This window comes from Delphinapterus leucas, chromosome 15 (genome assembly GCF_059928025.1).
Source record: "Delphinapterus leucas isolate spDelLeu-1000000601 "Yukka" chromosome 15, BTC_Dleu_Yukka2, whole genome shotgun sequence".
Taxonomy (NCBI): Eukaryota; Metazoa; Chordata; class Mammalia; order Artiodactyla; family Monodontidae; genus Delphinapterus; species Delphinapterus leucas.
This window is the reverse complement of record NC_143143.1, coordinates 27909193-27936209: the sequence shown is the minus strand read 5'-3', so window position 1 is coordinate 27936209 and position 27017 is coordinate 27909193. Positions and strand designations below refer to the sequence as shown.

Here is a 27017-nt window from a genome sequence, read left to right as displayed (position 1 = left end):
ACCTAGAGCCCGTGCTCTGCAACAAGAGAAGCCACTGCAATGAGAAGCCTGCGCACCACAACGAAGAGTAGCCCCTGCTCGCTGCAACTAGAGAAAAGCCCACACACAGCACCAAAGACCCAATGCAGCCAAAAATAAAAATAAATAAAAATAAAATTTTAAAAAGAAAAAAATTTTTTTAAAAAGGAAAAATTTTTTGAAAAAAGAAGAAAAACTCCTGAGTTGGGAGGATTTAACAACTCCCAGATACTTAACATCCATTGTCCAAGAGGGTCCCCCTACAAATAAGCATCCCTGAAGGGAAATTTATCTGTCAGGAAGAAACTTTCTTTTAAAAATGGATTGTTTTCAGAAGCTCTTTGTTCATATCATTGTAGAGTGACATCTGTCCTTAAAAACCTCACCTTTTGCTTCTGGTCACCCTTCCCCTCAGCCTGGTGGGGCAGACAGTCAGAACCTTGCTTCTTGGGAATGAGGTTCCCCAGGCCCAAGCTCTGTTCACATCCCGTTTGAGAAGAGCCTGCATTTAAAGGCAGTGTAATGATGCCGCTCGTGCCTTCACAGTCTGTGGGTCCTTCCTCCGATCTGCTTACCTGATCCTCACGTTGTGCCAGAGAACCCTCCCCAGGCTCAGGTGCTGAGGGAAAGCTCGGAGAAGAGAGGTGGAGAGCCACCCTGCAGCCCCACCAGAGAAGGCCCTGGGTTCCACGTGGAAGCGCTGAGGGGAGACTGGTGTTTGGAAGGGGGCGCTTCAGAGCGAGCCTTAGCCCTCGTTCATCCCCCATGAATAGAGGACCTGAGGGCACAGCCTCTCCCATCCTGCGGGGGAGGATTGGAAAGACTGTCTTATTCACTTTACGCAGTAATGCGATACACACTGAATATATTATGTATATAATTAATGTAGGTATATATTAGTATGTGTATGTATACAGTATAATATGTATCTGTTAGTATTTACACGATTCATGTATATTAGTATGTGTATGTATACAGTATAATATGTATCTGTTAGTATTTACACGATTCATGTATATTAGTATGTGTATGTATACAGTATAATATGTATCTGTTAGTATTTACACGATTCATGCGTCTTAATTGTAGAAAGTACAGGGAAGTTCAGATCCATGCTACAAATCCATCTGACTGCCCTCTCTCGTATCTGATACCCCACTGTCTTTCGGATCTCTTTCATGCTAATATTGATCCACAGTCATTATGAGTTGTATTCAGGACTCGCACTAGGCATTTGCAGTCCGTAGCAGCTTTTTTTTTCTTTTTAAATTTTTTTTTGGTCGTGCCCTGTGGCTTGCAGGATCCTAGTTTCCCAACCAGGGATTGAACCCAGGCCCTCGGCAGTGAAAGCGCTGAGCCCTAACCACTGGACCACCGGGGAATTCCCCATAGCGGCTTTTTATTAAACAGAGACCAGGAGCTTTTTTTTCTATGCCATTAGAAATTTATCAAAAGCACTCTTTTGGTGGGATAATGCATTCTAGTTTACATTTTTAATTGTTAGTATTAGATTATTTCGAAACTCGAACCATACAAAAGAGTGTTGACTAAACAGCCTCCTCCCACCCCGCTGCCTGGGCCCCACCCCCGCCCCGGCGCCCGCAGGCTGGCGCCCCTTTGATTGGTGCCTTGAACTTCACTTCTCTACCTTCTTGATGCAAAAACAAACAAATACAACCTGATATTTTTCATTCTCTGTTTTCTCAGCCAGGGTGCCGTATTAGACCCACCGTCCGTACCCTACCTTCGCCTTCGCGTGGTGGTCCATCTTGGAGGTGTTTTCATAACTGCACATGGAACGCTATCTCATTCTTCAAAAGCACATTTACAGTCTTTTAAAGCAATTCACTCAAAAGATAAATTTTTTTAATCTTCCAGAAAGATAGCAAATGAAAACTAAGTGTCATTTCTCTCCCCAGTCCCACTCATTATCTGTTATCAACGATAGCCACTGTTATTTTCTTAGATCCTTTTCCAGAATTATTTTTGTGCTCATACCTTCATGAGTGTGTGTGTGTGTAACTCGTTTCGTTTTAAACCAGGCATCTCATACGGACATGTCATAATTTCTTGAATCATTCCTCTCTAGTTGGACCTTTAGATCCTTTTGGTTGGCGTCTTTGTTTCCTCTGGATAGCAGAGGACTGTGATTTCTGGGTCAAAGGATGTAGGTGTCTTTAGGGATCTCAGTACACACAGCCTCGTGGCTTCCCCTGATAGGTTGTACCAGCTCTCACCACAGCCGCCCAGAGGAAAATAACAGTCCCTCTAACAGCAGGGCCACCCCGACCCCCAGCCCAGGGAGTTCCTGATCTTTTGAAACTGATGTTCTCTCAAGCTGTTAGGCGGGTTTCTCCTTGTTGGGCTTGAAAGAGTCTCTCAACAGCAGCTCCTTAACAAAGCCTGCAGCCCGGAGCCCAATTGAATTTCTTAGTTCCAGGGACCTGGAAAGGGCTCAGCTTGGGCCATTCTCCCTCAGGGCTGCCACGTATGGGGTGAGACAACCCCAGGTGGTGGGCAGATTCGTGTATGGTGTCAAGGATAACAGACAGCTTCTCAATAGTTGTCATATTATTATAGCGCACAGGTCAGTCAAGGAGACCCTTCTACCTGCCTGGCACTGTTCCACATGCTCTACACGTATCAACTCCTCTCGTTCTCAGAACAACCCTGTGCGTATTAGTATTATACATACCCATTTTACAGACAAGGACAGTGTGATGCAGAGAAGTCAAGTGACTTGCTCGCGGCCACACAGGAGCTCGGGATTGGATCCTGAGCCGTGTGGTCCCAGAGCCCAGGCTGCATAACCACTGTGTCCTCCTGCCTCCAAAAGGAGCCTGCTGTTTCTCTAAGGACTACCTTCTAGTGTCTTCTTATCCTCTGTTCAGGCAAGACTTTGCCAACTCTCACCTTCTCCTATCACCTTTGAGCTGGCTTTTCCTCTGTTTGCTAAGGGTTTGTTGCAGAAAAGCCCGGACAGACCTGGATTCGTATCCCTTTCCTGCATGTGTGGCCTTGGACAAGTTCAGCCTCTGTGATCCTCAGTTCCCTCATCTGGGGGGCAGGAAGCATTACCCACCCCCGGATCCTTATCACGATTGATGAAGATTGAGGATAAGGAGAATGCCCCGACAGGTGCACAGTGTGAAACTTTCCCTCGTCACCCCGCACCCTTCTCTATCCCTCTTGGTTCTTCTTAGTTTAGATCCACAGTCTTAAGTTCTCTCCTATTACAAAAGGAAGCTCATTCCCAGGGCCCGATAACATCACGATTTATTGAGCATCTACAAGTGCTGGCCATTCGCTGTCTGCTCTGGATGAGAATTGCCATCCCACCAGGCGTTATAGTTTCTTGCACCCAATCCTCTTCTCATGGGGCCCTTCTGAGTCAGAAGAGAAAGTCATGTTCGGCTGCCTTAAATTGCTCACACATGTGAGGGGAAAGGATAGAGCCATTTGGGGGACAGACATTTCCCTTTGTGTTTACACACCACGTGTGTCTGTGCGTGATGATGCATATTTTTGCCTTTGCACATTTGATACCTTGCCTCTCAGCTCCTAATTAGGCCTCTGTAGCTCCAAAATTACATACTTTTACACACCCATGATGATCTCAGTAGGATTAACAGTCCTTTTTTTCTGTGAAAGTAATTGAGGTCTTTCATGGTGGCATATTTTTATTACTGTAACTCCGTCTTTAACCATCCTTCCATAAAATCTCTTATTGTTTTCCAGTAACTGCTTCTTCACCTCATTCTGCACAGGAAATGCTCAGGGGTCATTGAGAAGCAGAATTTCCTGTGCTTATGCAAACCATGGTAACCATGATGCATTTTCTCTCTCCCCTTCCCCCTCTCCCTATGGCAGGTGCCCGGAGATTTGAGTCAAACATCCGAAGACCAGAGTTTGTCGGATTTTGAAACGTAAGTCCACAGCATCTGCTCATGAGGGGCCCTTTAGAAGCAGGACTCTGTTACTTGGCTTGCGTCCCAGGAGACCATACAGGGAACCAGCAACCGCTGTTGAAATCCGCATGACGGATTTGGTTATTGTAGAGGTGGGGAGTTGTTTGCCCGCAGCCTGAGTCTGGCCTTCAGATGTGTTTTTAGCTCCCTCTTTGAGTATTGAAAAACAAATTTTTTTTTGGCTGACATTTAAGAGTTGGAAGGTACCTCATGAAAATTTAAATTTCTCCATCTTCTTTAAAAGAAGAAACCCCAGCACGGCCGCCATCCGCTGGAGCTGAGCAGCCGCTGCTTCCATCCAGGGCGCGTGCTCGCCAGCTCGCCACAGGCCCCACTTCTCCCTTCTGTCTGACGGCGGCCCACTCCACTCATTCCACTGTCTGGGTGTCTCCCGTTCCAATTTTGAGTTTGCAACCCCTGGGCTATTGGAAACGACAGTAGTTCAGTACGTTGGTCTGATTTTTGATTGGATTTAATTCTGTCTGGCGCCTCTGCTGGTAACCCCTAAGGAATTTAGTTGGTCTTCAGACTGACTCTTTCTGATCAAGTTGCCTCACTTTTTGGACCAGTAATCCCCTGGGGCTGGGGAAGAGAGGAGTGAGTCCTGAGTTAAGGACAAGCAGAACCTCCCTTCTCTCTCATTTAGTTGTGCTGAGTAGAGGAAGGTTCAGCTTCCCCAGGAGAGAGAGCGGGGCATCGGAAGAGCATTTTGTTAGAGCCAGGCTGAGCCAAGTTGAAATCTTAACTGCGGGACTCAATGCTGGTGTGACCTTGGGCGAGCCACTTAACCTCTCTGAGCCTGAGTTTCCTCATTCATAAGGCGCAGATCACAAGAGTGGGGTTATGAAAAGCACGGAGGGGATCAAGAGGCCCCGCAGTGCTTGGCAGCGGCGGTAGAGGTAGAGGTGCCTGTTAGATTGGTGAGGGGGGTCATGGAAGTTAAGAGGTGAAGGATGAAAATCAAAGACGAGTGTGCTTCGCATGGGCCTTTGCGGGGCGGGGTGGAGGGGAGTACATAGTGAAGAGGATCATGGGATGGTGGCCTGGCGGAGGGAAAGGGGGGACCAGCTGAGGAGAGAGGTGAAAGCCGCAGAGGGGACCCCAGAGACGAGCCACTCGTGAGGCGCAAGGGACTCATTCATAAAGCAAGAATTTATCTCGTGCCTGCTGCAGGGAGGGGTCGTGCCAGGTCCTCGGTGGAGGGGATGAATCAGCCATGGTCCCTGCTCTCAGGCAACCTCTGCTGGGTCCAGCCACCTCATATCTTCTCCTCCTCCCCCCCAGGTTGATCATCTCCACTAAAGCCAGAGGGAAGCGCCATTTCCCTCTCCCTCTTCTCTTGCAGAGAAGGCCCTGGCTGACCTCAGCTCCATCCCCAGCCTCCCCCGGCCCTCCCTTCATACCAACTGCCCTGGTAGATTTGACTCCTCCAACTTATTTGGTCTTCCATACTCGGGATCATTATTTTATTCCCTTAACTCACACTTCTGGGTCTAGGAGAGAGAGGACAATCAATTCTAATACAGCGAGCTATGTGCTCTGAAAGGGAGAGCATGTTCGGGGGGACCTGGGGGACCTCCTGGAGCCCTGGGAGGTGGTCCAGCCCTCACCAATCCTGGGAGGTTAATGAAAACCAGAATGTCAGTTACACTTCTACACCCCTCCCGCTCCCGACAGAAATGAAAGGGGAACACTCTAGTCACTAGCACAGTTTTGGGGACCTTTCCAGGAGGGGTGTCACTAGATATCCAAATCAGTTTGGTGCCTCAGAATGGCAGCTTGTACTTGGAGCCCTGGGGAGGTGATCAATAGGGTGTATTTTGCCCCATGAAGGCGGTCAGCACCTGGGCTCAGAGCTTAGAAGAAATGCTGCTTCAGGAGAGAAGCATTGCTTTGTGAAAATGAAATGCTCTTTACTGTGGAGATTGTGAGGCTGTTGAGTCATGGACTCTTCCATCATCAGTGTCTCAAACTGTGTTCTAAGCACAGGAGGCTGGCGAATTTTTAAGAGCTGCTCTTTAGAGATAAGGAGAGCTCCAGGAAAAGCGCTTAGCCCTGGAGCAACTCCTAGCAGAAACAAGGGCTAGGACCTCCCAGCCCTTCCAGAATTGCACAGCACTGCTGTGAGAGCTGTTAATGATTGATCTGGAAGTTTCAGTGACACTTATCAGCTTCACATGATGTAGATCCAGCTGGTGGAAGAGTGGTGGTGGTGGGTGTGTGCGCCCAGTGACTCAGAGTTAGGTTCAAGTCATCTCGCAAGGCGGAACTGTCACATAACTGAAAGAACCCTTGAAGTTCTCTCAAATAGCCGGCGAGGATCAACCGAGATAATCTAGGTGACAGCACAGAGCCGTGCAGTGTATGTACTCAGTAAGTGATTTTGCTCTATTCAAGCCACACACAGTGTTTTTGGAAGAGTTGCAAGAGCGGTTATTGGTGCCTGGCTTCCTGGAATCCCCTCTCCCCACCCCAAAGAGCTGTCTCTTGCATAGCCTGAGTGTTGGCCTCCTGAGCTCTTCCGTGGAGCCTGACCTTAAAGTGGGGCTCAGGGTCTAAAGTGGGCACGGTGAGGAGGCAGCGTGACTCCTCCAAACGCTCCAGAAGCCCTGTGGGTGTGCTCTTGACCCTCCCCCGCCTCGTGGGGGCTTCCGGTGATCTTCGCCCTCTTCAGATGAGCAAACTGAGGTTCAGATAAACTATGGGCCACGGTCACTCAGTTAGTAAGGACTGAAGGGGCAGCTCTTTCTCATTCCAGAATACAAACTGCATATATAAATTATATATATATATATATATATATATATTTTTTTTTTTTTTTAAACTAAGTCCCTGAAAAATAATCTTGGGGGACCAAGTAATGAGATGGAAACTGATCCTTTAGCTTACAGTTAAGTGTAATAGATGTTGCCGTACATCGTGTGCCTCGTAGGGGAGAAAATAGCTTCCTCCCTGTTTTTGGCAAATTGAAATGACCTCTCTGCATCTTTCTTTTGTTCAGATCAAACCGAGCGCTGATCAACGTCTGGATCCCGTCAGTGTTTCTCCGGGGCAAAGCCACCAATGCATTCCACGTGTATCAGGTAATCACCTGGTTTTCAGTTAGATGTCACCGCTGGGGTGGGGACCACACTTGTTTGTTACTCTCTGGTGCTTTTGCCTCTTGGCGATGGGGTGCCATACGTAGAGGCCACAGCCTCCAGATGACAGCATCCACCTGCCCAGCCTCCCCGAGGAAATGATCCTTCTGTCAGACAGAAGGAGGCCGGGTGGAGCTTTCTCGTGCTGTCGGGCCTCCTAGCGTGGCCATGACCGCTCAGCTCGGACTGCTTGAGCAGGAATGGGATTTGTTGGCTCGTGTTGCAACTGAAACGTCCAGGCGTTGGTCTGGCCTCAGACCTGCCTGGACCTGTGGTCAGACATCTGCTCCCATTTCCCCTGGTTTCCTCTGCTTGGGCGTCCTTTTCAGGCTGGCGCCCTCTGTGGGTGGACCAGGCAGCTCCCAGCAGCACCAGACTCTCAGCCTGTCTGGGCATCTCTCAGGAGTCTGTCTTGGATCCCAAGCCCATCCCTAAACCCCAGTGTTGGGAGATGGACTCCTGTGATGGGCCAGCTTCGAATCATGTGACCCCCACTGGCACTGGGGTTGGAGTTTCCCTCATCTGACCATGTGACTGAGAGAGGGTGAGGGGGCTCCCCAGATGAAAACCAGGCCACTCTTTGCCAAAGAAGGGGCAACAGCCACTTGGCAAGTGGACACTGCAGATGTGCCCTCTGCTTGCTTGAGGTAGAGCTGATCACCCCCTCCCCAGCTGAGGATTGAGTGTCTGAAACCCAGGGGACCTTTGTTTTGGAGGTGATTTTGCCCCAACAGTTGGGACCCCAGTTGTCCATCTTTTCTCTGATTTTCTGATGCCTCTTCCAGCCCTGCCTACCTATCCTCTTCTTGGCTTTCTTGTTTCTCTTTCTTTTTCTTACCTGATCTGCAGCTGTTGGCGTCCACTTGTCCTGGGACTGTTTTGTCTTCAGCTTTGACTCTTAGCCACTTCTGGTTCTGCTGTTGAATTATCACAACAACTTTCACTACACTTTGTTCTGATTCCCCATGAGCTCCGTGAAGAGCCTTGAGTTCTGTTGCCATTTTTCTTAGTGGGGAATTGACCATTGAAGAAGTCTTCTCAGCTATTAGGATAGTTTCCCCAGAGACTGGGGTGTTGCAAAAAGGACCCTTGAACTTGAGGATAGAAGCCCTGGTTTCAGTTTTGTGGCCTTAGGTAAATCTCAGTTTCCTTATCTGTAAAACAGAAATAATAATAATGCTTACTTTGCAAAGCTGTTGTTATTGGGATTAGAAATACATGGTGTCCAGTAGGCACTTGGTATTCGTTTCTCATCTTCCAAAATGATCGCCGTGTTTAGTCTTTGATGGCAGGACTGGCAGTGGGCATGGGTTATATAATGGGCTTAAGCATGATACACGCCTCTTACCTGAAATCTTACGGACAAATGAGCTAGAGTTTGGCAAGGAAGTTTGCACTGGAAAGTTATTCTAGTTTACTTGTTCATCTGGGCGACAGTAGCACTTTAAGAAGAGAATCTGAGTGTTCCTGATGCTCTCAGCTCTGGCTTGAAAAGAGAATTAGATATGACAGATTTCCGAATATCCTTTTCTCCTTTTATCCAAAACCAAACCCCCCCCCCCAAATCTCTTATTTGAGCATCCTTCAAGTTCTGCTTTGCGGTCATCAGAAAGCTGGGAGGTGTTGCCTGGAGAATGAAAAAAGTGAAGCAGACAGCTTTATTTTAGAGCAAAATTAAAATGCGAGATCGCTTGAGAGGTTTCCTTGACCTTTCATTTTTCACTCCTCTCCCTCCCCTCACCCCAGGAAGCAAGGGCCATTTTTAGCTCCTGAAAGCCAGTTAAGGAATGAGATGGACACAGCAAATATGCAGTTGCCTGGGAGATTGTTTCCACAGTGGCCACCGTGGGATTCGAGCCACACTCTCCCCATCCTTGACCATTTCCAGAGCTTTCCTGGGTGTGGTCCAGCCAGTGCGTGGAGGATAAGGCCTGGATTTCATGGAGCCATGAGGCTGACAGCTCCCACATCATGTAGAGCAGCTGCGTCCCACACTGTGGGCTGTCTGAAATCTCTCCTGATCTTGGAGTGTGTTGAATGCAACTGTTTTTCTCCTTTTAGCTAACAACGCTTCTGGTTGGTACCTAAGAGCAAACTCTGAGCATGTGTTTGGAAGCATTTTAGAAAGTCTTCATTACAGTGTGATTTTTTTGGTTTTTGTTGTTTTTTAAATGATAAATGATATTGGAGAGTGACTCCTGTAAAATACTGGTACTCTTGGACATTATTTTTATTAGTTAAAAAAAATGCATTTTATGTAATTCCACAAAAGATTTGAGATAATTTCTAGAGAAACTCAGAAAAGAGTGATAAAATAGAAGTAAGAAATAAAATATCAAGAGTCAGAGAAGATGTAAACTAAGAGTGTTTCCATTAAGGGAACAGTGGAAATCATATATATACATACATACATGTATATGAGATCCTATGTGGTTGCTCTCATTGGTTTGTAAGTTTCCTTTGAGCTTCCTGGCAACCAGTGTGAAAATGGAAATGTGGCTATTTTGGGTAATTCCATTGCTAATGAGAAGAAAATATGTCAGTTCCTCAAAGGGAGTTCTGAAAGAAATGTCCTCACAGAGCTTTAGATGAAGCAATAATAAAGAATGTGGTAGATGATGCCCTGTTACATCCCTAGGACAAATCACTGTCAGGTTTCCTTAAGCTCTCCCTCCAAGGAAGCCAAGGGCATAACCTCAAAATGAACCATAGTTCCTTTGAAGAGCCCAGACAAAAGGATCAGCACATGTAGCTTTCTCAGTAGATCTGCACTGTCCAGTCCGACAGCCACTAGCCACGTGTGGTCATTTAAATGTTTTTTTTTGTCTTGTTTTTTTTTTTTTTGGCTGTGTTGGGTCTTCGCTGCTGCACGTGGGCTTTCTCTAGTTGCTGCAAGCAGGAGATACTCTTTGTTGTGGAACATGGGCTCTAGGTGCACGGGCTTCAGTAGTTGTGGCGCACGGGCTTAGTTGCTCCGCGGCATGTGGGATCTTCCTGGACCAGGGCTCAAACCTGTGTCCCCTGCATTGGCAGGAGGATTCTTAACCACTGCCACAATTGGTGGCATCGTTTAAATTTGACTTAATCAAAATGGGAAGAAATTAAACTCTAGTTCCTCAGGCACACCAGCCACATTTCAAGTACTTCTTAGCCACATGTGGCTGGTGGCTGCCGTATTGGACAACGTGGATACAGCACATTTCCATCATCTCAGGAAGCTCTGTTGTATGGTGATGATCTAGAACAGTCTCTCCCAGAGTGGCAGAAAGCAGGATGATCTTCTGTGTGATCTGTGTGCTTAGTGAGGTTTTAGAGAGACAGAGACTGGACATCCAATAAATAGTTCTGCAGGGAGAAGGCCACTCGCCTTTCAGCTCTTCCATCACTGACAATGACCTGAAAGAGAAAGTCTCCACATGGCCATTAGGCCCTTAACACCCTCTAATCATGCATCTTAGCAAAGACAGAGGAAGGCCCAGGATCAACGCCTTTGGCAGGCAACAGACTCCAGCTCAATTAACTACATTGTTTTCTTCCATTGTATTTGTTTTTATATCTGCCTTCTACTATTTTTCCATTTACCACAGTGATGTACAGTTTCCTTTTAAAATAAGTTTAAGCAGAAAGAAAGTGAGTCAGCTTAAAGAAAAATACTAAATGTATGATAATGAAAACAGCAAGAAGTTTAGGACAGTGCTATGGGAATGAATAATATTTGGGAAACGCCACCTCTCAGTGGTCTGTGTATGTTACATAAAATAGCTCATTCAGTCCTCACAACAACCCTGTGAGGTAACAAATGCTTATTATCCCCATTTTATAGATGAGAAAACAAAGACACAGAGAAGCAGCTCATTCAGTAACATGACTCTCAGCCCCCAAAGCATTTTCTGACAAGATGCCGGTTTGCACAGGTTCTGTGAATGTGGGCAGAGTCCAGATTTAAAAATCCGAGAAGCAGATGGGGCAGTTGCCTTGGAAGGGCTCAGCCTGACCAAGAACTTGCCTGTGTGGATGGCCCCCTGCATCCCTGAGGCCATGGGCCAAGGGCCCCCCTGCCGCCAAGCCAGGGTTTTTCTGTCCATCTGTTCCAGGCCCCCTGCAGTACACACATCAGAGCCCTGCAAAACCCAGAGCCAAGCTGTGCGCAAGTTTGCTTTGGAAAGTTGTTAAAGCAGGGCCTCTTGACCATGACTGCTCTGGCCACAGAAGAGTTTCAGGGATGCTTCCTCAGAACCTCTTGTTTGAGCAGTGGCAGGGTCCCCAGAGCCTGCCCTGGGACGCTTGGGAGCTGTGGCACTTCTGACTGCAGAGGAACTCAGCTAGGTCACCTGCTGCCCGGTGTTACTGGGCTCTCACCACTTGTCTTGTGGGAGAGATCTGGGTGTATATTGTGCACAAAGGATCCTGGCCAGAAGTGCTGTCCCTTGACTGGATTGAATGCAAGTTATTAAAAAAAGTTTGTATCTCCAAACACCATGGTTTCCACACTCTACTCCCAGGTCCCAAGGTGGGTGCTGAGGTGTGTTCTGGCATAAAAGTAAGAAAAGGCAGCCTTTGACCAGTTTTCAGAGCAAAAGTAAAATTGATGTCCAGAACTTTCCCAATTTCAATTTTTCTTCCACAAATGTTTCTCACTTCTGGCCTCTGCCAACTAATGCTTGGCTGCCAGCAGACACTAGCCAGAGACGCACTGACTAAATAGCAACAAACAGAATGGAAAAAACCAAAGCAAAACCCTGTTTACTAACTGGTCTTGCTCAGTTTCTCTCTCTCTCTCTCTCTCTCTCTCTCTCTCTCTCTCTCTCTGTGTTAATACACAGTTGTCGTGGTGGGTCTGACTTTCTGTCCCTTCCACATGACATAGTGACATTTGTTGTTAATCAGTTAGTTCCTAGTTTATACCTTTGCAAATGTTTTCTCTTATTTCCCAAATACCCCAACTTCCAAACCAGTTTGACGTCCACTGTCTTAATATCCTACTGTAGTGTTTATAAAGGCGTGTTAGGCCTTAAAACAATCTGCTTATTTTTTTTCCTTATGCAAACATTACAGCCGCTAAATTGGCATGAAATAATACATCAATACACTTACTCTCTGAACCCTTAGGTCTTTCCTTTGAAAAGCACTGTTAGTACAGCTGGAATCAGTCCTCTACGTGGGAGTTTATTTCAGCCTTTGAGTTTCGCCACCAGAAACACTGGCTACAGTGCAATATTCCATTTGCCCAGCACAACTAATTAGGTCTCCTTTGTAAAGAAAGTTGCTTTGTTTCAGCAAAGCTTTTTCCTTCTAGAATAAGTCCCCTTTCCTTGGGACCACAGGAGGCTGTCTTGACTTAGAGAAAAGGTGGTATCCCAGGAAGACTCCTTCAGTGTTGGAGGTTCCCCCACCCCAAAAGGTTATTGTGTAGCCTGGGCAGGTGTTTTCAAGGTTTATTCTAGGGGAGCATATTTATATATGCAGTGCAGGGAAAGCCCATGATTTTTCATATTAATAATGGATCACAGGGTCTGGCAGGCTGCATGGGGCCGCAGGTGGTTTAGAGGATGGTCATGTTTTTGCACCTCAGGCTTCGGGTGCTTTTCATCTCTGTCCTAAGATGGTTTACTCTTCAGGCCCTCAAGTTTGCTATTACCTACGGTCCATCTATGCTTACTTAGTGTATAGCTATGCGAGAGGGAGGGATTCATTAAGTAGAGATGGATGAGATGTTTGAGCCACGCACAGAAATGGGAATGGCAGCTGCAGTAACATGGGCTGATCAGAAGCCTCCGCCCTAGCGGTTACCATTCCAGGTGTGGGGACATAGGGACCAGTTCTGAGGCCGAAGGGATTCCCTCTCGTTCACGTCAGGTCCTTCCCACCACACCTGCTGTGAACCAGGCAGGCGGGAAAGACAGCTGTGGATCGTTTGATTTCTGAGTTTCGTTCCAGCCAGGTTGGCTTCTGTGCTGCACGATAAGCGAAACTGGGGGAGGCTTTGCCTTTGTTCTCGCTCTCTCCTTCCTTGAGGACTTTCCATCCCACAAAGTCAAGCTCCTCCGCACCTCTGAGGATTACAGCACATTAACCTCCAGGTGTTCTTGGGATGCTCAAGACTCCTGGGAAAGCCTGATACAGGTGAAAACAAAAAGCCAAACGGAAAAAGCCTGTTTGCCTCCCCTTGGACATACGTGTCACTATTATTCTGTTACTGCCTTTATCTTTTCAAACAGGAGGAACTTTTTTTCCCCTTTCATAGTATAATTCCTTTATTTATCCCAAAGCTGTGGATTGAGGGCTGACTAGATGCCAGACACGTGCTAAACACTGCAGAGCCTGGGGTGAGCAAGACGTGACATTGCACTTACCCTCCCAACCTCACAGTCTAGAGAGGGACAGTTGCCCTCGAGTAAACAGGACAGTCTCGCGAGGTAAGGGCTGCAGAGAGAGGTACGGGTGGGAGGGACGGAACACCACTCACCTTGCAAAGTGACAACAGACGATGGATGGATAACGTGGTTGGCACAGCGCCTGGCAAACAGCTACCGTGCAGACACTACCTTTAGTGACCTAAGGACCACTTGACTTGTGATAAGCAATTAGACCTGAAAGTAAACATAAAAGAGTTACCCCCTGTTGAACTGAATGTCTCTGGGAACGTTTGCGTGTTCAAAAAAGCCTTTAGCATCTACTTGATCAAGGGTTCCACATCAGCCTCCTTAGGGGCGGCAAGGAGCAAGATACCTTTGTCCTCAAGGTGTCTGGGTCTGGTGAGGGGACGGAGCCCCATCAAGCAGCTGAAATGCAAGGGTCATGTCGAGCGGCTCCATGGAGGCTTAGCAGAGGGGTGAGCTCTGCTGGAGGGAGAGACCTGGGCTCAGAGGTGAAACCTAGGATCATAGTTCACTTTCCCAATGGGACTCCCTGGAAGCATGAAAGCATTAATGCCCAGGCCCCAGTACATTATAGTTTCACCAGCCCAGAGCTGCCCAGTTGGTGCTAGGTTTAGTCTTGTTTTGAATTCAAGTATAGTCCTTACTTATTGAGTACTGGGTTGCACCAGTGACATTATTCACCAGCGTCTCCGAGGTGCCTGTACATGATCCCACAGTGTCATCACCCTCTTGGCCTCCTCCAAGGAGGTTTCCCAAGATGGTACCCCAGTTTAATGCTGCCTCTTTGTGTGGAGCCATAGGCACAGCTGGCGTGTAAATCTGGATGAGCTAAACACATATATGTTCTCGGTTTCTGTTGCTGGAATACAGTTAGGGTGGCCTCAAGGAGGCACCACCCCCAGTTCTGATGTACTACTGGCTGTCTTCTTCACAGGGCACTGCAGCTGGCTTTGGTTATTGTTGATCATTGTCAAGGACGTCTTCTCCTTTGAGATCTGCTTTGTAACATCTCTAATCTTTGCTAATTAAGGCAATCTGAATTGGCCATAATTCTTATATTGGAATTTCAGGACATCTCCATTTCTGATTTGGTGTAGAAATGAACTCTACTAAAATTATTGAGTATTAAACGTTATATTAGGAACACTTTTTGCTGCAAGTAACGTATTATCTCACTCAAAGTGACTTAACCAATAGGAGTTGATATACGTAACAAAAAGTTGGGGACTCAGGTATTCAATAGCTTAATCACATCAGTGGCTTCCAGAGCTGTTAGCACTTCCTCTTTACAAGACAGTGTCCAAGTGGGAAGAAGAGAGGTTTTTACTCACAGATTATTTTTTTAATCAAAAAGAAAAATCTTTGCCTAAAGCCCTCCTGTGGACTTCCCTTAGGTCCCATTGACCCCAGATGAGGTTACATAGCCATGGTTTTGCTGAAAGCAAAGCTGGGAAAATGAGCATCTCCCTGTCTCAGTCCCTGAGCAGGTGGAGAGCTCTGCCAGTAGGTGAGACAGGCAGGGAGCTGCCCATTGGGTAGGCAGCTGGGCTTCTGCCACAGGCACTGTAATGTACATTGTGTTGACAGAAATTAATCAGTCGAGGGACTTCCCTGGTGGCTCAGTGGTTAAGAATCTGCCTGCCAATGCAGGGGAACACAGGTTCGAGCCCTGGTCTAGGAAGATACCACATGCCGTGGAGCAACTAAGCCCATGCGCCACAAGTACTGAGCCTGCGTGCCACAACTACTGAGCCCTGTGCTGCAACTACTGAAGCCCGTGTGATTAGAGCTCGTGCTCCTCAACAAGAGAAGCCACTGCAATGAGAAGCCCATGCACTGCGACAAAGAGTAGCCCCCACTCGCCGCAACTAGAGAAAGCCTGCTCGCAGCAGCGAAGACCCAATGCAGCCAAAAATAAATAAATTAATTAATTAATTAATTAAAAAGAAATCAGTCAATCTGAGAAAGAAATGGAAAATTTTATTCGAGTCAAATTGAGGATTATAACCTGGAAACAGCATCTCAGAAAGCTCTGAGAACCATTCCACCCATTAGAAGTCAAAGCACGGTTATGTAAGTTTTTTCGAGACAGAGGGCTGTACCTGAAATGATGCATTACTGACAGTTGACACAATCCAGATGTGCAAGTACAAAGTGGTGGGTCATCATGACCCCTTAAGAGATGAAGAAGGGGAGAGGAGCTTCAACATGGCGGAAGAGTAAGACGTGGAGATCACCTTCCTCCCCACAAATACATCAGAAATACATCTACATGTGGAACAACTCCTACAGAACACCTACTGAATGCTGGCAGAAGACCTCAGACCTCCCAAAAGGCAAGAAACTCCCCACGTACCTGGGTAGGGCAAAAGAGAAAAGAAAAAACAGAGACAAAAGAAGAGGGACGGGACCTGCACCAGTGGGAGGAATCCGTGAAGGAGGAAAGGTTTCCACACCCTAGGAAGCCACTTTGCTGGTGGAGACTGCAGGTGGCGGAGGGGGGAAGCTTCGGAGCCACAGAGGAGAGCACAGCAACGGCGCGGAGGGCAAAGCGGAGAGGTTCCCGCACAGAGGAGCCGTGCCGACCAGCACTCACCAGCCCGAGAGGTTTGTCTGCTCACCCAGCGGGGCGGGCAGGGGCTGGGAGCTGAGGCTCAGGCTTCAGTCGGATCACAGGGAGAGGACTGGGGTTGGCGGCGTGAACACAGCCTGAAGGGGGCTAGTGCGCCACGGCTAGCCGGGAGGGAGTCTGGGAAAAGGTCTAGAGCTGCAGAAGAGGCAAGAGACGTTTTCTTCCCTCTGTGTTTCCTGGTGTGCGAGTAGAGGGGATTAAGAGCGCCGCTTAAAGGAGCTCCAGAGACGGGCGTGAGCCATGGCTATCAGCGTGGACCCCAGAGACGGGCATGGGACACTAAGGCTGTTGCTGCCGCCACCAAGAAGCCTGTGTGCAAGCACAGGTCACTCTCCACACCGCCCCTCCTGGGAGCCTGTGTGGCCCGCCACTGCCAGGGTCCCGGCACCCAGGGACAACTTCCCCAGGAGAACACACAGCGCGCCTCAGGCGGTGCAATGTCATGCTGGCCTCTGCCACCGCAGGCTCACCCCGCATCCGTACCCCTTCCTCCCCCCGGCCTGAGTGAGCCAGAGCCCCCGAATCAGCTGCTCTTTTAACCCCGTCCTGTCAGGGCGGGGAACAGATGCCTTCAGGAAACCTACATGCAGAGGCAGGGCCAAATCCAAAGCTGAACCCCAGGAGCTGTGCGAACAAAGAAAAGAAAGGGAAATCTCTCCCGTCAGCCTCAGGAGCAGCGAATTAAATCTCCACAGTCAACTTGATGTACCCTGTATCTGTGGAATACCTGAATAGACAACGAATCATCCCAAATTGAGGAGGTGGACTTTGGGAGCAATGATATATATATTTTTTCCCCTTTTTTTCTTTTTGTGAGTGTGTATATGTATGCTTCTGTGTGTGATTTTGCCTGTATAGCTTTGCTTTTACCATTTGTCCTAGGGTTCTGTCTGTCCGTTTTTTTTTTTTCTTTTCTTTTTTTTTTTAGTATAGTTTTTAGTGCTTCTTATCATTGGTGGATTTGTTTTTTGTCTTGGTTGCTCTCTCTTTCTTTCTTTTTTTATTTAAAAAAAATTTTTAATAATTATTTTTTATTTTAGTAGCTTTTTATTTTATTTTCTTCTTTCTTTCTTTCATTCTTTTCTCCCTTTTATTCTGAGCCATGTGGATGACAGGCTCTTGGTGCTCCAGCCAGGCGTCAGGGCTGTGCCTCTGAAGTGGGAGAGCCAAATTCAGGACATTCGTCCACAAGAGACCTCCCAGCTCCACGTAATATCAAACGGCAAAAATCTCCCAGAGATCTCCATCTCAACACCAGCACCCAGCTCCACTCAACGACCAGCAAACTACAGTGCAGGACACCCTATGCCAAACAACTAGCAAGACAGGAACACAACCCCACCCATTAGCAGAGAGGCTGCCTAAAAACATAATAAGGCCACAGACACCTCAAAACACATCACCAGACTCTGGTGGACCTGCCCACCAGAAAGACAAGATCCAGCCTCATTCACCAGAACACTGGCACTAGTCCCCTCCACCAGGAAGCCTACAAAACCCACTGAACCAACCTTAGCCACTGGGGGCAGACACCAAAAACAAAGGGAACTGAGAACTTGCAGCCTGCGAAAAGGAGACCCCAAACACACTAAGTTAAGCAAAATGAGAAGACAGAGAAACACACAGAAGATGAAGGAGCAAGATAAAAACCCACCAGACCTAACAAATGAAGAGGAAATAGGCAGTCTACCTGAAAAAGCACTCAGAGTAATGATAGTAAAGATGATCCAAAATCTTGGAAATAGAATGGAGAAAATACAAGAAACGTTTAACAAGGACCTGAAAGAACTAAAGAGCAAACAAACAGTGATGAACAACATAATAAATGAAATTAAAAATTCTCTAGAAGGGATCAATAGCAGAATAACTGAGGCAGAAGAACGGATAAGTGACCTGGAAGATAAAATAGTGGAAATAACTACTGCAGAGCAGAATAAAGAAAAAAGAATGAAAAGAACTGAGGACAGTCTCAGAGATGTCTGGGACAACATTAAATGCACCAACATTCGAATTATAGAGGGTCCCGGAAGAAGAAGAGAAAAAGAAAGGGACTGAGAAAATATTTGAAGAGATTGTAGTTGAAAACTTCCCTAATATGGGAAAGGAAATAGTTAATCAAGTCCAGGAAGCACAGAGGGTCCCATACAGGATAAATCCAAGGAGAAACACACCAAGACACATATTAATCAAACTATCAAAAATTAAATGCAAAGATAAAATATTAAAAGCAGCAAGGGGAAAACAACAAATAACACACAAGGGAATCCCCATAAGGTTAACAGCTGATCTTTCAGCAGAAGCTCTGCAAGCCAGAAGGGAGTGGCAGGACATATTTAAAGTAATGAAAGGAAAAAGCCTACAACCAAGATTACTCTACCCAGCAAGGATCTCGTTCAGATTTGATGGAGAAATTAAAACCTTTACAGACAAGCAAAAGCAGAGAGAATTCAGCACCACCAAACCAGCTTTACAACAAATTCTAAAGGAACTTCTCTAGGCAGGAAACACAAAAGAAGGAAAAGACCTACAATAACAAACCCAAAACAATTAAAAAAATGGTAATAGGAATGTACATATCGATAATCACCTTAAATGTAAATGGATTAATTGCTCCAGCCAAAAGACATAGACTGGCTGAATGCATACAAAAACAAGACCCATATATATGCTGTCTACAAGAGACCCACTTCAGACCTAGGGACACATACAGACTGAAAATGAGGGGGTGGAAAAAGATATTCCGTGCAAATTGAAATCAAAAGAAAGCTGGAGTAGCAATTCTCATATCAGACAAAATAGACTTAAAAGACGATTACAAGAGACAAATAAGGACACTACATTAATGATCAAGGGATCAATCCAAGAAGAAGATACAACAATTGTAAATATTTATGCACCCAACATAGGAGCACCTCAATACATAAGGTGTATACTAACAGTCATAAAAGGGGAAATCGACAGTAACACGATCATAGTAGGGGACTTTAACACCCCACTTTCACCCATGGGCAGATCAAGCAAAATGAAAATAAATAGGGAAACACAAGCTTTAAATGATACATTAAACAAGATGGACTTGATTGATATTTATAGGACATTCCATCCAAAAACAACAGAATACACTTTCTTCTCAAGTGCTCATGGAACATTCTCCAGGATAGATCACATCTTGGGTCACAAATAACGCCTTGGTAAATTTAAGAAAATTGAAATCATATCAAGTATCTTTTCTGACCATAATGCTATGAGACTAGATATCAATTACAGGAAAAAATCTGTAAAAAAATACGAACACATGGAGGTTAAACAATACACTACTTAATAACCAAGAGATCACTGAAAAATTCAAAGAGGAAATCAAAAATTACCTAGAAACAAACGACAATGAAAACACAATGACCCAAAATGTATGGGATGCAGCAAAAGCAGTTCTAAGAGGGACGTTTATAGCAATACAGTCCTACCTCAAGAAACAAGAAACATCTCAAATAAAAAACCTAACCTTACACCTAAAGCAGTTAGAGAAAGAAGAAGAAAAAAACCCCAAAGTTAGCAGAAGGAAAGAAATCATAAAGATCAGATCACAAATAAATGAAAAAGAAATGAAGGAAACAATAGCAAAGATAAATAAAACTAAAAGCTTGTTCTTTGAGAAGATAAACAAAATTGATAAACCATTAGCCAGACTCATCAAGAAAAAAAGAGAGAGACTCAAATCAATAGAATTACAAATGAAAAAGGAGAAGTAACAACTGACACTGCAGAAATACAAAGGATCATGACAGGTTACTACAAGCAACTATATGCCAATAAAAGAGACAATCTGGAAGAAATGGACAAATTCTTAGAAATGCACAACCTTCCTAGACCGAACCAGGAAGAAATAGAAAATATGAACAGATCAATCACAAGCACTGAAATTGAGACTGTGATGAAAACTCTTCCAACAAACAAAAGCCCAGGACTAGATGGCTTCACAGGTGAATTCTATCAAACATTTAGAGAAGAGCTAACATCTATCCTTCTCAAACTCTTCCAAAATCTAGCAGGGGGAGGAACACTCCGAAACTCATTCTACGAGGCCACCATCACCCTGATGCCAAAACCAGACAAAGATGTCACAAAGAAAGAAAACTACAGACCAATATCACTGATGAACATAGATGCAAAAATCCTCAACAAAATACTAGCAAACAGAATCCAAGAGCACATTAAAAGGATCATACACCATGATCAAGTGGGGTTTATCCCAGGAATGCAAGGATTCTTCAGTATATGCAAATCAATCAATGTAATACACCATATTAACAAATTGAAGGAGAAAAACCATATGATCATCTCAATAGATGCAGAGAAATCTTTTGACAAAATTGAACACCCATTTATGAAAAAAATCCTCCAGAAAGTAGGCATAGAGGGAACTTACCTCAACATAATAAAGGCCATATATGACAAACCCACAGCCAACATCATCCTCAATGGTGAAAAACTGAAACCATTTCCACTAAGATCAGGAAGAAGACAAGGTTGCCCACTCTCACCACTATTATTCAACGTAGTTTTGGAAGTTTTAGCCACAGCAATCAGAGAAGAAAAAGAAATAAAAGGAATCCAAATTGGAAAAGAAGTAAAGCTCTCACTGTTTGCAGATGACATTATACTATACATAGAGAATCCTAAAAATGCTACCAGAAAACTACTAGAGCTAATCAATGAATTTGGTAAAGTAGCAGGATACACAATTAATGCACAGAATTCTCTTACATTCCTATACACTAATGATGAAAAATCTGAAAGTGAAATTAAGAAAACACTCCCATTTACCATTGCAACAAAAAGAATAAAATATCTAGGAATAAACCTACCTAAGGAGACAAAAGACTTGTGTGCAAAAAATGATAAGACACTGATGAAAGTAATTAAAGATGATACAAATAGATGGAGAGATATACCATGTTCTTGGATTGGAAGAATCAACATTGTGAAAATGACTCTACTACCCAAAGCAGTCTACAGATTCAGTGCAATCCCTATCAAACTACCACTGGCATTTTTCGCAGACCTAGAACAAAAAAATTTCACAATTTGTATGGAAACACAAAAGACCCCGAATAGCCAAAGCAATCTTGAGAAAGAAAAACGGAGCTGGAGGAATCAGGCCCCCCGACTTCAGACTATACTACAAAGCTACAGTAATCAAGACAGTATGGTACTGGCACAAAAACAGAAATATAGATCAGTGGAACAGGATAGAAAGTTCAGAGATAAACCCACGCACATATGGTCACCTTATCTTTCATAAAGGCGGCAAGAATATACAGTGGAGAAAAGGCAGCCTCTTCAATAAGTGGTGCTGGGAAAACTGGACAGCTACATGGAAAAGAATGAAATTAGAACACTCCCTAACACCATTCACAAAAATAAACTCAAAATGGATTAAAGACCTAAATGTAAAGCCAGACACTATAAAACTCTTAGAGGAAAACATAGGCAGAACACTATATGACATAAATCACAGCAAGGTCCTTCTTGACCCACCTCCTAGAGAAATGGAAATAAAAACAAAAATAAACAAATGGGACCTAATGAAACTTAAAATCTTTTGCACAGCAAGGGAAACCATAAACAAGATGAAAAGCCAGCTCTCACAATGGGAGAAAATATTTGCAAATGAAGCCAACTGACAAAGGATTAATCTCCAAAATTTCCAAGCAGCTCATGCAGCTCAATATCAAAAAGACAAACAACCCAATCCAAAAATGAGCAGAAGACCTAAATAGACGTTTCTCCAAAGAAGATATACAGATTGCCAACAAACACATGAATAGATGCTCAACATCATTAATCATTAGAGAAATGCAAATCAAAACTACAGTGAGATATCACCTCACACCAGTCAGAATGGCCATCATTAAAAAATCTACAAAAAGTAAATGCTGGAGAGGGTGTGGCGAAAAGGGAACCCTCTTGCACCGTTGGTGGGAATGTAAATTGATACAGCCACTGTGGAGGACAGTATGGAGGTTCCTTAAAATACTAAAAATAGAACTACCATACGACCCAGGAATCCCACTACTGGGCATATACCCTGAGAAAAACATAATTCAAAAAGAGTCATGTGTCACAGTGTTCATTGCAGCTCTATTTACGATAGCCAGGACATGGAAGCAACCTAAGTGTCCGTCGACAGATGAATGGATAAAGAAGATGTGGCACATATATACAATGGAATATTACTCAGCCATAAAAAGAAACGAAATTGAGTTATTTGTAGTGAGGTGGATGGACCTAGAGTCTGTCATACAGAGTGAAGTAAGTCAGAAAGAGAAAAACAAATACCGTATGCTACCACATATATATGGAGTCCAAAAAAAAAAAAATAATGGTCATGAAGAACCTAGGGGCAAGACAGGAAAAAAAGACGCAGACCTACTAGAGAATGGACTTGAGGATACAGGGAGGGGGAGGGGTAAGCTGGGACAAAGTGAGAGAGTGGCATGGATGTATATACACTGCCAAATGTAAAATAGGTAGCTAGTGGGAAGCAGCCGCATAGCACAGGGAGATCAGCTCGGTGCTTTGTGAACACCTAGAGAGGTGGGATAGGAAGGGTGGGAGGGAGGGAGATGCAAGAGGGAAGAGATATGGGGATATATGTATAGCTGATTCACTTTGTTATAAAGCAGAAACTAACACACCTTTGTAAAGTAATTATACTCCAATAAAGATGTTAATAAAAAAAGAAGAGATCAAGAAGGAAGGTTATCTTCTAAGAAGTTGTCTTGCTGATGCTGGGAGAATGTCACTCTTTATGGTTGAGCAGGCATTTCTGCTGATGGGGGCGGTTTGGTCGATGCCTAATGCAGATACACAACGCATAGTAAAGGGAAGAGAGGAGGCCGAAGGGCAGAGACCTTTTTTTATGTTTAAAGTTTTCTCGTCTTGCTGTAAAACATGAATTTCATTTTACAATTGTCATTTAATCCTTTTGGCCACCTTCTGTTATAGGCACTAGTATCATCTCCCCTGTTTTTATAGATGAGGAAGCTGTGACTCCATGGGTTAAGTAACTCTCTCTGGGTCACACACAAGATCCTGCCTGTTCCTCTTGTTATCCCCGCCATGTGGCCCACTGTCTGCCCCATAGGCACGTGCCCTAAGTGTATGTTTCCGTGAAACGAACCCATTTCCATCACCCGTTCCCTCCAAGGAATTCTCCCCACAGTGTCACTGACCCGTCACTCATTGTCGTAACTGCCAAGGCAGCTGATGTTGGTGACAAGGAAATATCCTCACAGGGTGGAGAGAACAGCGAAGACCCGTGTGTGGAACTGATGGGTCCCTCGGAATTTGAGAAATTCGTTAAGGCAGAGATTTTCAGCCTAAACGTATAAAGTCATAGAATATTCGGGTTTGAATAAAATGGAGAGCTCACCTTTGTGTGTGCGCGTGTGTGTGTACATGCATTTTGAAATATGTATTCAGTACTATAATTTAATATTTGAAAAGCTGGGGGAAAAAAAGACAAGACATGGGCTTTGTGAATCAGGTGAGGTGGATATGCCATCTTGGTGGGTGGGATGTCCGGTTTTGACCCGCCCTCTTTTATATTTCTTTCTTTTTTTTTTTGCGGTACGCGGGCCTCTCACTGTTGTGGCCTCTCCCATTGCGGAGCACGGGCTCCGGACGCGCAGGCTCAGCAGCCATGGCTCACGGGCCCAGTCGCTCCGCGGCATGTGGGATCTTCCCGGACCGGGGCACGAACCCGTGTCCCCTGCATCGGCAGGTGGACTTCCAACCACTGCGCCACCAGGGAAGCCCTATATTTCTTTCTTATATGAGGAAACCAAAAGCAGTGACTTGTAGAAGAACATGCTGCCAGCAGCACAGAGAAGAGCACAGATGTGTTGTCTGGAGCCCTTTGTCTTCCTGTTGTGTCTCAAGACCCCTTCCTAGCTACTGTGCCCCCAAACAGCCCCAGTTTTATCTAGAGCTGCTCGGGGCATTTATCAGGTGGTGACTTGGAAGGTTAGTCGTGGGGCTGATAACTTTGATCATCATGGAGATCTGCAGCTTTTGTTTCTTCTCTGTTCTGTGGTCACTGTCGTCACCTACTGAAAACAGGTTTCCCCCTCTATCAGAAAGCAGAGCGTTCCTGTGAGATCTTTTGTAAGTTGAGATGGCGTCAAGTGAAGAAGCGGTTAGCATTTTTTGTAAAAGCGAGAATCCTTTTCGGATTTCTTTCAGTTATCGAAAACACGTGCTAATGTAGGTCTTTTGTGAAAGCGAAGTGGCATAAAGTGAACTTTCAAAAAGCTAGGGATGTCGGTGTCTGGTTTTAGTTGGGAAGGGAGGATGGGCTGGGCGAGGTACACTTGTGATTGAAACAGCCAAGTTCTAATGGGGAAGGTGGATGTTAATCATTATAAACGTGGAGAATGTTTCAGACGGGGAGGTACAAAAGCAAAGCATGTGGCCACGCCACTCTTGCTGACGTGGTGATGGTGCTTCCTAAGGGCAGGCAGACGACCCAAGTGATATTAACTGTCATCCCTGGAAACGAAGGGGCGGGGGCAGGGCAGGGGTGGTGTCCAGGGAGGGCCCTGGGAGTGGAGAGCAGAGAGCCTGACTTAATCTTGGCGACCAGAGCTCCTCGATCTCTGCGGGGACACCTGAGGCTGGGGAGGCGGCAGGAAGAGCATCTCAGGAGAGTGCAGTGGGATGCAAGGAGCCAGCGGAGCCAGCAGAGAGGCCCTGTGGAAGAGAGAAGGGAGGGAGGAGTGAAGGAGAACCCAGCCGAGGCCTGGCAGCAGGGCCAGGGTTTCAGATGTCCCCTGAATGTTTAGCCTCCTGATCTCAGGAAGGCGCACTGCGTAGGGAATCTGGAGCCCTGGCTTCCAGGCCTGCCCCGCTGCTGTGTGTCTTGGCCAACTCCTCCCCCCGCCCTCCACTGGCCTCCTCCAGTCTGATGAGATGGCCTCTGAGGCCCCTGAGCTCAAAGCCGTGGATCCCTTGCCTCAGCTGGAGCCGAGACTCCCCAGGCCCCCAGGAAGCCCACCTGGCCTCCCCGCTCCCCCAGTCTTCTAGCTCCTCCTTCGATGAAGAACCAGGGCAGGAAGGGACCGTGGCACCTCTGAGGCAGAGAAGGATGTTCAGTTTTGCTCCTCAAGGTAGCAGAAACAGCCTCGTGCCTCCTAATTGAGGGCCCCCGGCCCTCGCTTCCTGCATCGGCCCAGGGCCCTCAGAGCTGCCTGGCCCAGAGTCACCTCCTTCACGTACTGTTTTTAGTTGGTGGTGTCACCTTTTCTAAGCCCACCTTAAAGCTTTTTTCCAAATGAGGCAGGATGTAAGTAATTACATAAAAAAGGAAGAGAGGTGTTCGGAAGTCCTTTCCTTTTCCTGTAGTGCATTGGCACAGCTGAATGGACCTGTGTCAGCTTGGTCCCTGTATCCCACCTTCACCCCCACCACTGGAGAAACAAAACCTAAGAAAAAATAACTTGGCTAAGATGTGAATCTGTTTCCCTCCAGTAATTCCCTTTTCCAGGTTCCTCAGTCACACCCAGCTGGTCCTTTTCTGCTCCCTTGTCTGAAGGGAGATTTCTGGTGAAAATCGAAGTCCCAACAAAGCTGCTTTCCTTCCTGGCTGTTGTTTTCAAAAGCCTGAAGTTTGTTTCTTTTTACAGAGAGACTCCTTTGCATTTTTGTTGGCCTCCTGAGGAGGCAGGTGAGGGTTCATGGGGAATGCGCTGAAGCTCCCAGTGGCCGGGCCCCCGGACAGGTGAGACCTCCAAGAGAGGGTGTGGTCCCAGCGTGGGCAAAAACTCTCCCCTGCCTTGAGTGGTGCGGGAGCAGAAACCAGGACCCCGCAGGCTGGCAGCAAGCATGCCAGTCCCTGCAGGTCCCCTCTGCGTGGTCTGGGTACCACACAAGTGCCCACGGTGTCCGGTAGGCGGGGGATGGGAGCAGGACCCCCGGAATGGCTGAGATGGCCTTCCCTGCCGACTCAGCAGGACTGTCTCAGAGTCTTGATTGAAGTGCAATCAACAGTTACTTTTGGAAACCTTGATTTTTCATACCCACTCCAAGCACCATGAAGTCTTGTAATTACACAGGAAGAACAGGTTGTTTCTTCTCCCTACCCGCCGTTGCCTGAACAAAAACTAAAAATATAAAAATTCCACCATGAGTTATTTCAGCCGCCTAGGTCTCCTTGCAGGAGGGTTGATACTTGTGTCTCAGGATGCTGTGCAGTCCAGGGCCCGGAGTCGGCATCCATCAAACTTTCCATCCACCTGACACAGGGCTGGTGAGTCATCATGTACAGCAGGGGGAATGAGGTGCCCCACTTCCCAGGATGTGATCTCGCTCAGTCAGGGCATGAAGTAAGGCCGGCAGAGTGACCTGGTCCAGGGTGATAGGTAGAAAGATCCTTCTCACCCAGGCCGCGTGCCCCATGCTCCCTAACCTGGGCCAGGAACGCCTACTCTTCCATTTAATACACCTGGAAGGTTTTGATTTTGATTTTTTTTTTTTTTTTTTAAATGAGGTGGTGAAAAGCGATGGCCATTAAATTCACATCTCCCCTGCAGAGGAGCTCTTGGGCTAGAGGACGAGGGAGAAAACCGTCCCAGTAAAGCTTCTCTGCGAGCCTGGGTGGTGGGGTGAGCAGCATCTTCCCAGACTGTGGCCAGAGCCCACCCCCCTCTCTCTCCTGTCCCCTGCCTTGGCAGGTGGGCTCAGGGGACACAGAGAGATGTGGCTTCGTCCTCAGCTCTGTGAGACTCAAGCAGCCCCTTCACGTTAGCCTGGGGGAGATGAGAAATCCAGAACTGGCCGTGTTCTGCTCAGATTCTGAACCAGTAAGGCCACTGATGGT

The 27017-nt window shown here is 46.2% G+C and overlaps 1 protein-coding gene across 1 annotated transcript in view; it reads left to right on the top strand.

The window, feature by feature from the left end:
- The window catches only part of SNX29 (sorting nexin 29), a 549073-nt gene that overhangs the window by 367448 nt on the left and 154608 nt on the right, over positions 1 to 27017 (top strand). The window contains exons 18-19 of the mRNA XM_089896147.1: positions 3889 to 3944; positions 6988 to 7069. Coding sequence (XP_089752273.1) covers positions 3889 to 3944; positions 6988 to 7069 — 138 coding nt within the window. The remainder of the gene's footprint in view (positions 1 to 3888; positions 3945 to 6987; positions 7070 to 27017) is intronic.